Genomic DNA, 10,628 nt, shown 5'->3' with positions numbered 1-10,628 from the left:
GGGGGGGGGGGGAAGAATTGCCTGGAATTGGAATAATTAGAATATAAACATAGCATGAAACAATGTTGGTTGAGGCTCACAGATCTTTAACAGACAAGATACTTGTGAAATTACCAATTGGACAACTTAGTGGTTTGTTTCTGTTTCACTAGTTAAGCCTCCTACTTATTCTCAACTTGCATTTCTTCTAGAAGAGAATGTCATCTTGACAAAATCTCTGATTATACCAGTTGATATACAGCCTACTATGAAGTCATAAGGGAAGGATCTAAACTTATTAGCATATAGTTGTTAATTAAAAATACTGTCTTTTCCTTATTCATTGTATAATAAAGTACTCTAAAGCTGACTGTAGTTTAGGATCTATCTTTCAGGTAGGAAAGACAGGAACAGACCTTTCCACAAACTTCTGTGATATGAACTTCTGCTAGCTTTTTTTTTTTTTCCTGTTTAAGAGGGGAAAATGTGTTTACTATTGACTGCTAGAGGTTTGTTAGTCCTCTCCTGTTCATGTTATCTGTTTTAAAATCTGTGCCTGCTATTTATGGGTTCTAAAGAAATGGCTGAATGAAACTTTCTTCTTTTAAATATGTATAAAACTGTCTAGAGCCAAGAGCAGTTCATCTCAAATAAATAGCATTGGTACATTTCAGGAAAGTATCTGTCTACCTTTTGTTTTTATTCATTATGACAGCCTTACTCTTGAAAAGGTCCAAAAATTTACTGATAGGAATGAGATCAGACATATGAAATAAAAAATTTAATAGTATCACATGCATACATGAAATGACTGCAAATATGACAGCAGATTAACTTAACTCCATTCAGCAGATGTTTCTGAAATGACCTTGCATATTATCTCTGCAATCAGGGGCTCATGTCTGTATTTTGGGACATTAAAATATTTTTTAAAATATGCTATTTGTACATCTTTTAAGTCGTTTGAACACTGATTTCCAGAGGTATTTGGTAAGTAGCTGCTGGAACTTCAGCATGTCTTGTGCTTTGGAGTGAGCTAGATTTCTGCCATCATGGGAACTGAGTAACATTTCATATTCCAGTAACCTTCATGGAGCAGCTTGCCAACAGCACTGAACTAAAAGGCACTTTCAATTATCAGCATAAGTATTTTTATAAGAATTTAAAAGTGTTAACTCTTTTTGCATCCTGTCAGTAGTAGGGCGTGGTTTTGTACAATAGATGAAAAACTTACAGGTCCGTGTGCCCTACTGATTTTGTCAGAACCCTGACTGTTTTTTCAGCAGTCTTTGTTGACCAGTGCTCTCAGACCTAGTTAAGCACTGTTTCTGACCAGTTACTGTTAAGAGAAGCTTCTCTGAAAGGCGTTCTAAGGTCCAAAGTAAATGCCAAATGCAACTCCCTTTTCCCAGCACTCCAAACTAGCAATCCTGAAGGTAAAAATACAAAGCAAGACAGCTACTTTGAAATTCAGACAAACACAGCTGCAGTGTGATCTGTAAGTAGCCATGCACTCCTTTTCTTAAATGTCTCGTGAATTCCGAAATAGAGATTACAAAGCAATTCCAGCTTTGTCATTAACAATAAGGAAGAAAGAAGATTAATTCAGAAAACATTTCTATCTGGAAAATTTCCCCATGTTTGGTATGGAAAAGCAAACAAAACGACTTTGTGTGCAGAAATATCTATGGAAACTTGTCTCTCGAGTACTGTTTTGTACAAATTCTGTTCTGAATTTTGCATCAAATTATAGTAGACAAATGAGAAAGGAACTCCAGTTATGTTCAAATCATTAATACAACTTCAGAGCACAAGAACTCCTGTAATTTGCATCTTTTCAATCTCTTGAGAATTTCTACGATTTTCTGAAAGCAGAATACTATGGTTTCCCAACATGATGCTAATATGTATGTTGGTAAGAAAAGCCTGCAAGTTTGTTCGTATCGGCATAACTTTTGCTTTTTCCTTTCAGCAGCACTAACAGTGCAAAATGTTCTTCACTGGATAGCCTTAACATACAGCACTCTGAGCAAAATGGGGTAATGGACTGGAGAAGAAAAAGCTGTATTGTCCAGCAGCACCCAGAGCACTGTACAAACCTACTTGACCAGGTGTGTTGCTGTTTTTTCTTAAAAGTAATATTCTGAGACACTTGAGAAGACTGTCCACTACACATAGATTTAGCTTTAAAAGATGAAGAGCCCTGCTAAAATTGTACAAATAAGTGTTGAAGTTCAAGTTGCTACTCATTTATCTTGATTAGAAAAACCCTAATAATTACTTACCACTGTCTCATAAAGTTGCATATTTTGTTTATGAATTTGTAAATAAAATTTCTGAGTAGGATATAAGTAAACAGAAAAGTCTAATGTTCATTTCTAGTCAGACACTTCCCTGTTGCTGTAATGTATTGTCATCAGAGAGAATTTCAGAATATCTGAGGAATTTTTGTGTTACTGCAAGGAACAAACTAGAAGCTGTATTAATGATACTAAACCATATTAGTGCTACAGTAGGGACCACAGGTTAAACATATTCTTCCTGCCTTACTTGTATTGTGTAAGTAGCTTATGTATTAATCTTTGTTGGAAAAAGTTAACAGCTAGATGCATATACACTTTTTGTGAGATTTGTGTTTCTTCAGTGGTCAATTTTGGTGTGAGTATAGTTGAGAAGAATAATTACTTATAGATAAAATCATCTACTGAAATTGGGGGAAGGTAGGTTGTTCACTACTTAGATCTGAAAAACCTTGAATGTTAGAGTTGCTTAATATTATTCTTGCTCTACATGCAGAATTTGGCTATTGATTATTATGTGAGGAATAGCAAGCCAAACAGCCAGTTTCCTTATTTTGCAAAGCAGAGTAACGAATTTATATTTGCTTCTAAAGATGAAATGGTAGACTGCATCAAAGCTTGAAATACTGCAAACTTGAGGCAAGAAAAAAGCAATATACTAAAGCAGAGGAAAAGCTATGTAAAGGATGTCCAAATACAGTGTAATTGGACAGAGATATATCTGAGTTCTAATAAGTACTACTGCTTTGACAATTACGAGATATTGCTAGCAACTAGTAATAGTATACTTAAAGAATTATGCAGATGCTATGTTTTTTCTTATGTTCTTCTATGTTGTATTCTAGAGTTTAGTTTAGCAGCAACCTCCAGTTTAAGGCTGCTTCATCAATATGTAAAAATAATTTGCCACATGTACTTCCCACCCCCCAACTATGAAATAATTCCACTTAAATCAATAAATTCCGTAGTGCCTTAAGCCTTGTGATTATCCTTTTTAGCCGGGTATGTGATGAAACACATTGGTTTTTATTCTCAAGAGGAAAGACAGCATACAAACAATAATTTGATTTATGTCTTTGGAATATTTACTGGTAGTAATTTGCTGAGTGTTTTGTCATAAACACAAGACAAGATGCACTATTCTAAAGGCCTGAATGCATTGTACAAGTAGTTATTTGTATGGTTGTAGCACCTGTGGGTGCGCTAGTCTTGGACTCACCAACCTGTTACTCTAGAAGGGATTTTTTTCTTTGCTTTCATGATACAAATTCCACTGTTGAACTGGTGTCTTTGTATTTTCTGTCTAGCATACAGCAGAAAAACGAAGTCTATCTACAGTAAGCAAGAAGAAAGGAAAGCCACAGCTGGAAAAGTAGGTTTCCAATGTAATCAGTAATCCAGAAACAGAGTGTAATGTACTCACTCTGATAAACAGAGTCTACAATCAATTAGGTGCTTTGTTTTGCTATTGTGGAACAAGAGCTGGCATAGCGTGAAGACAGTCTGCATAAAAATCCTTACTTTAGCTTTGAATTAACTTGAAAAGTAAAATGTAACTGTATGCATTAATTTCTCAAAATATTAGTAGTTATTTAGTAAAAAGGTGAAGGAGCATAAGTAGGTTCTTAATCAATACCAAAATGTCTTTTATCCCTTTATATTTATTCAAAAGTTAAAATGTGTAAAGCTGTCCAGAAAACACTGAAAGTCAAGTAAGGATTGACAGCGACCTTTAACATTATGCTGTGGGTGGTAACTTGCTGAGATGTTTTACCAAAGATAATTTGCACGTCAGAGGGCTTCAGAACTTCCTGTGGGCTACACAGTCCTGCACTGTGGGGAAGTGAAAACATTTTTACCCTTACCTGATACCCTGCCTACATCCAAGTAGACTTTCTGTCATTTTGTTACTCTGTAGCCAGATGCTTTTATGCTAGTCTGCTGTAGGGCTGCATTACACACAGCAGCTTTCAAAGACTACTTTAGTATCAGCTGTACTGGGGGTTTTTTGGTGTGTTTTTCTTTTTTAGATATTTATTCATAGTGTTTAGTAACACTGCTTGCAGTTTAGTTCCTTGTATATTGCACTTACAGCCTTTACTTATTTATTACCTTTGTTATATCTATTAAATATGCATTTCTGGCATGGAGCCACTGCCTTTGTTTGTAGCGGCATTTTGTGTTCATTTGTGGTTGGTTATTCATGCCCGTGCATTTGGAAGAAAAACAATGAAAATTATTTACACAGGGAGAAAGCAAAGAAAACTGACTGCCGGTTGAATAACAGGACTAATGGAGTTAGAGTTGCAGCATCACAGCACATCCGTACAGGGACAGCAAAAGGTAAGATATTTTTTCCCAGTCTGTTTGTAAGAAACAGAATTTCAAGCTTTGCTGATTTATTTATTGTTCTGCTGTAAAAGGGAAATCACGAGTGTGAAATTGTTTTGGTGCAAGTCAGTGTGTTGGCTGTCTAGTCAGTGCTTTGACTTGCTGTACAGAACATGCTAGACTCAGTCTTCTGTATGCAGTTGCTTAGGGTGTGTCTCTTTTCATGCATAGCTGGAGAAACACTAGTAAAGTCTCCATGAGTTGCCTCATGTGGAGCAGTAGTTGCAGAAACAGTCACTACTGGGCCACTTCTATATGAAATAACAGCAGTCCAAGTGTGTGGAGGTCCGCCATCTTGTCTGTAGTGTTTTCTTTGCAGCTCAGTAGTTTCATCAGCTGCTGTGGAACGGCCCATGAGGAACCTGCATAAAAACCCTTTAGTGCAAACCACCGATGAACTATAGTGTGTAAGCCACAAGACTGCTGAGCTACACACAGAACTGTGTATGATGCCCTAACAGGGTTTTCAAGTTTGGGTAATCCAGAAAAATCTAGTGTCTAGGCCAAGACTTGTGTATATCAGTCAGTTATAAGGCAAAATTATATTTGTGTTCCTTTAGTAAATTGAGTTTCCAAGCTTTATTACAAATTTCTGAAGGTCTGTGTTACCCATTGACTTTGCCATCTTGATGTTTTCTAAACTCAGTATCAGTTGCGGCCTTGCCCCTTTTATACAACAGAAAGTTGAGAGAGAATTTGGCTTTTTCTACACCACCTAATTGACATAAGTGTTGAAAGGACTCTTATGAACTGCCTTGTCTTGTTCTTGCTTCCACTTGAGGTACAGTCTTGATTAAACTTTCATTCTTTCTTCTCACCGCTTCTCACCTTTGAGAGTTCCAGGTAGATAAGCAGGTTTTGTTACATTCTACAAACGGTATTTGACTAAAACTTTTAAGAATTCACAGTTCACAAATTTAGCAAAACCAGGACAATTTAGAAAGCTATAGCTAAGGGCTGTACAAGCAGAAAAATATACTCTACAGGACAGCTTTGCTGCATACATTTCTGACTGATTGCTTTCTTTGTCAGGCAAAACGCACTGACCTTTTATGAACTGATGATAATTTTAAGAGATGGTGAAATTTTGTGTGATGTAGTGCAAAGTTAAATAGGGAATGCTTTGCCATAGGAGTTCTGTCCTCTCATTACCCATGACTGTACAGATTTGAAACTGTATGCCTGACACCGTGGGCTAGTCCAGGTCACTTCAGGAGGAAACTGCAGCCCATGGAGGCTGGAAGCAATTAAGTCCTGCTCAGAGATGAGCTTTCTACCAGTGCGTTTGTGTACAAACATCAAAATGTCTTTTGAGATACCCCGTTGGAGACGCAATCCAAAGAAAAAAATCACGTTGCAGTCTGAGTGTGTGTCTAGCTTTATATATCCAGGCTTGATTTGAAACGCTCTATTTTGAGTCAGTAACTCTAAACTGTGTTGTGTTTTCTTCCAACTTTTCCTCCCTAGTTTTAACTTTTCTGAGGTATGGGTTAGCTGCACTTGTAACTTTGAAGACCTGATACTTCGTGACTAGCACTTTAGACTCTTACTTTCAGTGTTGTGAGGTTGTCACTGCTGCCACACATTAGATATTAATTTGTTAAAATAATTTGTCCAACAGGTTTAATCCAGGAAATTATTTCAAGAATTGAAGCATTAAGGCAGCTTTTTGATGACTTGTTCCAACCGGTTAAAGTTGCAGTAGCAATAATTAATTAATAATTTAGAAATAAAATATTAGAATTAATAAAATAAATAATAGGGCTCTAACTTTTGTCCTGGAGTCAACTGAGGTTTTAGGGGTCGGGGCTTCCATGAAGCTCATGTCTGGTATACATTCTAAGAGACTGAACTTGAAAGCCAGAGCATCCTAGCTACCTACTTGATTTCACTAGTAGGAGCTGAATCCACCCTGAAAGCTGATTTCCAGCAAATCAGTTTCCCATTGTCTCATTCAGAATTTAGAAAACTATGTACACTTTTTTTTGTACACCTCTTTAACAGGTTTTGTTGATACAGTTTGCTTAAAGCCTGTTCTGGAAGAGGTAATTGTAAAAAGGCGTATTTTTTTGATGTTGCCTGCTGAGTTAGCTTTCTGCCTTTGCTACTATGAGCGAGGAGTATTGCATCTCTTTGAATGGAAATGTTTGATTGCTACCATTCGGAGGAAAGGATTATTGTAGTACAGTTTGCTATAAGCTATTTATTAGGGATGATCATTCTTTTCACTTCTCTGCATAAATATCAATTTTCAATGTCACCTTCTTTAACACCAAGGATTCAGTCATCACAAATTTAGGGACTAATCCTGAACACTGGGAGTGGAAATTCTAGGAATATAGGGGACAGATGCAATTAAGTAGGAACCAACAAAAATCTGAACTAACATGAGATGTGAGCAGACTGAAATAACCTCACTTCCATATACTGACATTAAAAATAAAAATGCCAATTTTTATTTTTAGATCTGAATTTGGATGCTGGATCTGGTCATGATACATGTGGAGAAACATCATCTGAAAGTTACAGTTCTCCTTCTAGTCCACGGCATGATGGGAGGGAAAGCTTTGATAGCGAAGAAGAAAAAGACAGAGGTTGTATTTATGGAGAATGTGCATGAACGACTTTATTCATAGACTAATCTCTTTCTTATATGAGTTTTAATTAGTTTCTCACTTTTATTAGCTGCTTTTATTTCTGAACTATCCACAGAACATATTTTTCTTTGTGAGTTTCGTGACTACAGTTTGAAGGCTTCTAGCAAATAGCAGGACTGTTTAAATAGCACTGAGTTTTAGATTACTACATACATGTAGTAATTTTCTGACCTTAGTGGCATAGCTCTCTTGAGAAATTTCAGCAGTACAGTAGTGGGAAAAGCTGTGGCATGAAAGGGACTGGTTTTATATCATTTACATATTGCATGTCTGAGAAGTCCTTCTTTTTGTATTGACAGTTTAACTTGCCACTCCTTCCCAATTTGCGTAAGCTGTGTTAATGTCTGTCTAGGTAGATGCAAATTCCTAATTTGGTCTGTATCCTACTCTTCACATTTGCAGATAAACACAAGACAAAGGCACAGCAACTAGTTGGGCATTTTGATATAGGCAAGTGGTGGAGATTGACCTAGCTTGATTTGGATGAATGAAAATCATCTCAAAGTTGTTATAATTTGGGAAGGCATTATCTGTGGCATCAAACTTAAGAAGTTTTATATGGTTAAATGAGTCCAAGGCGTGACTCTATATTGTTTCAGATTCATTCTTCTGACAAATGCTTTTGTCTCCACAGATACAGACAGCAATTCTGAGGACTCTGGGAATCAAAATACAAGCAGGTTTACAGGCTACAGTGCTGTCAGTTCATCAAATATGAACAAATCATCTGCTCAGATCTCTTCGGTGAATAATGAAAATGGAAGCCTTTCAGAAGATCCTTTGAATGCAAAGTTTCAACATATTTCCTTCATGCCTGCCTTACACTGTGTAATGCACAGCGCTGCCCAAAAGCCTGAAGCAGTTGTCCCACCACCCATATCTGCAGATGGTAAAACAATGGGAATGCTTGTTACCACGCCTGTTGCTGTCTCGCCAGTGAGAGAGTCTGCAAATTCCCCTCCTGGTGGAATGGGCCCGGTGACCTCTGGTGAACCTGAAAAACGCCTTGAGCTGATGGCTTCCCCTTTGCCAGTCCCATCCACTTTCCTTCCACATTCTGTCCAGCCTGGTAGCCCTGCTTTGCATTTGGCAATACACAGATTGAAAATGCCCTCTCCGCAGGGATCATCGGAAAGTTGCACAGTCAATGGACCACAGCAGCCGACAGGAAACTTAAGTATTGGATCACCAAATACTGCCTTTATCCCAGTCCACAATCCAGGTAGTTTCCCAGGATCCCCAGTTCCTACTACAGATCCCATCACAAAACCTGCATCCCAGGTGGTAGGACTGAATCAAATGGTGCCTCACATTGAGGGAAACCCAGGAGCAATCCCTCAGCCTACCAATCTAAAGGTAGTTCTTCCAGCAGCTGGTCTCTCCACAGCAGCACCGCCACCTCCACCAGCTTCATATGCTTTGCCAGGCAGTCCTCATGCTACCAGTGTGTTGCCCAACCAGAATACAAACGTGCTAAACACTGTAGCAACTTCCTCACCACCTCAGTCAGCTGGTTTAGGTGTTGGCCAGGTCCAGTCCACTGTTCCTCCTGCAATACCTACACATACGCCAGGTCCTGCCCCTAGCCCAAGCCCTGCTTTAACACACAGCACTGCACAGAGTGACAGCACATCCTACATAAACGCTGTTGGAAATAATAACACTAACGGGACAATGTTACCTCCACAGCAGTTGGGATCTGGTCCTTGCGGTTCTTGCGGACGTAGGTGTAGCTGTGGGACCAATGGAAGCCTTCAGATTAATAGTTATTTTTATCATAACCCACTTCATGGACAAGTCTACAGAGTTCCATCTTTCTTCACTCTGCCATCACTTTGCAATGGCAGCTACCTCAATCAAGCACATCAAAGCAATGGAACACAACTTCCTTTCTTCCTGCCTCAGTCTCCGTATGCAAACGGGCTTATGCATGACCCAGTGATGGGGAGCCAAGCCAACTATGGTATGCAGCAGATGGCAGGATTTGGGAGGTTCTATCCTGTATATCCAGCACCTAACGTAGTTGCCAACACAAATGGGTCGGGACCCAAGAAGAATGGGAACGTTTCATGTTACAATTGTGGTGTAAGTGGACACTATGCGCAGGACTGTAAGCAGTCATCCATGGAGGCCAGTCAACAAGGTAATCATGATAACTCCCAGCGGACTTGCTTTTGAGTTTAGCAGTTTCTCTTTACCTTTCTGAATGTGCTGTTTCTGGTCTTGCAGAAAGGCGTGCGTGCGTGTGTATGTTTTGTGTAAATGGTTGTGCACTAGTGACCTGCTCTAAAACTGCAAAGTATCTTATCTCTGCCTGAAAATTTTGTAGAACAGTGCAAGGGAACGGGGTTCACAGCGTGAAGTTGAAAATGGCTATGATTCAGAGCTGGGAAGTCAAACTATATCAGTCCTAAATTGTCATTCTTTTTTCACTGGTTTGGTTTTAACATTATGTTGAGACTTGCATGTTGTTTCAACTTTTCCATTCCTGTTCAGTGTTTTTTTGGAGACAATTCATTGACAAAAAGTGGGAGATATGAATTAACTGTCTATGATACAAACTTGGATTCTTAAAACTTGTGAGAAATTCAAAACCCATCAGACTGGCCATTTGATAATTTAACTTTTCTAAAGCTTACCTTTGCGCAATCAGCCATCCTTCTGTGTCCCATCATGCCACACATAAATGAAACATGCTTTAACTTTTCAGACAAGTTGCGGCAAAAAGGCAGAAACCAATTGGAACTAAAAATCAAAGGAATGGCTTCAGTCTTACGTGCCATTTCTCTCTCCATGCAGAAGAATGGGGAAAACGCAGTGTTTGCATAGAGCATGAACTGTTTTTGATTCTTGGCCTGTGCTCATTCTGACTTTACTTGTTTGGTCGGACTGGAACAGGAAAGACGAACCTTGATGGGGGTTGTCTTTTCTTTGCATTTTTCCAATAAGGGTAAAGTCCTAGATCTACCGTCTATATATTTTTTAAACTTACAGTTTTAGCAAGCAGATGAAAGAAAATAATATAAAATCTTAGGACCTACTTTAAAAGGACTGGAGGATGATAGTGCCTTTTGAAGAGCATGTCCATTTTGATACCTTGTAGTGGTTTTGTAATCCATTTTAATTGTGAGCAGTGACTTAGTAGTTCTCTTTCCTGTTTTAGGCACTTACAGACTGAGATACGCACCTCCCCCTCCCCCTTCCAATGATACCTTGGATTCTGCAGACTGAAACAAGTAAACATTGCCTACTTAAACTGAAGCTTGGGGAATTGGGGGAAGGTGTGTGGGGAGGGGGAGGT

General features: G+C 38.6%; 1 protein-coding gene across 1 annotated transcript in view; it reads left to right on the top strand.

The window, feature by feature from the left end:
* ZCCHC2 (zinc finger CCHC-type containing 2) overlaps positions 1–10,628 on the top strand; it is a 40,681-nt gene that overhangs the window by 28,388 nt on the left and 1,665 nt on the right. The window contains exons 9-14 of the mRNA XM_026842023.1: positions 1,955–2,090; positions 3,587–3,651; positions 4,528–4,622; positions 7,136–7,264; positions 7,962–9,470; positions 10,491–10,626. Of these exons, the coding sequence (XP_026697824.1) occupies positions 1,955–2,090; positions 3,587–3,651; positions 4,528–4,622; positions 7,136–7,264; positions 7,962–9,470; positions 10,491–10,558 (2,002 nt within the window). The 3' untranslated portion in view covers positions 10,559–10,626. The remainder of the gene's footprint in view (positions 1–1,954; positions 2,091–3,586; positions 3,652–4,527; positions 4,623–7,135; positions 7,265–7,961; positions 9,471–10,490; positions 10,627–10,628) is intronic.

Source organism: Athene cunicularia (genome assembly GCF_003259725.1).
Source record: "Athene cunicularia isolate RWA chromosome 2 unlocalized genomic scaffold, athCun1 chr2_part1, whole genome shotgun sequence".
NCBI classification, from domain to species: Eukaryota; Metazoa; Chordata; class Aves; order Strigiformes; family Strigidae; genus Athene; species Athene cunicularia.
Note: the sequence above shows the minus strand (reverse complement) of the source record. Positions and strands in the feature narration are given on the sequence as shown.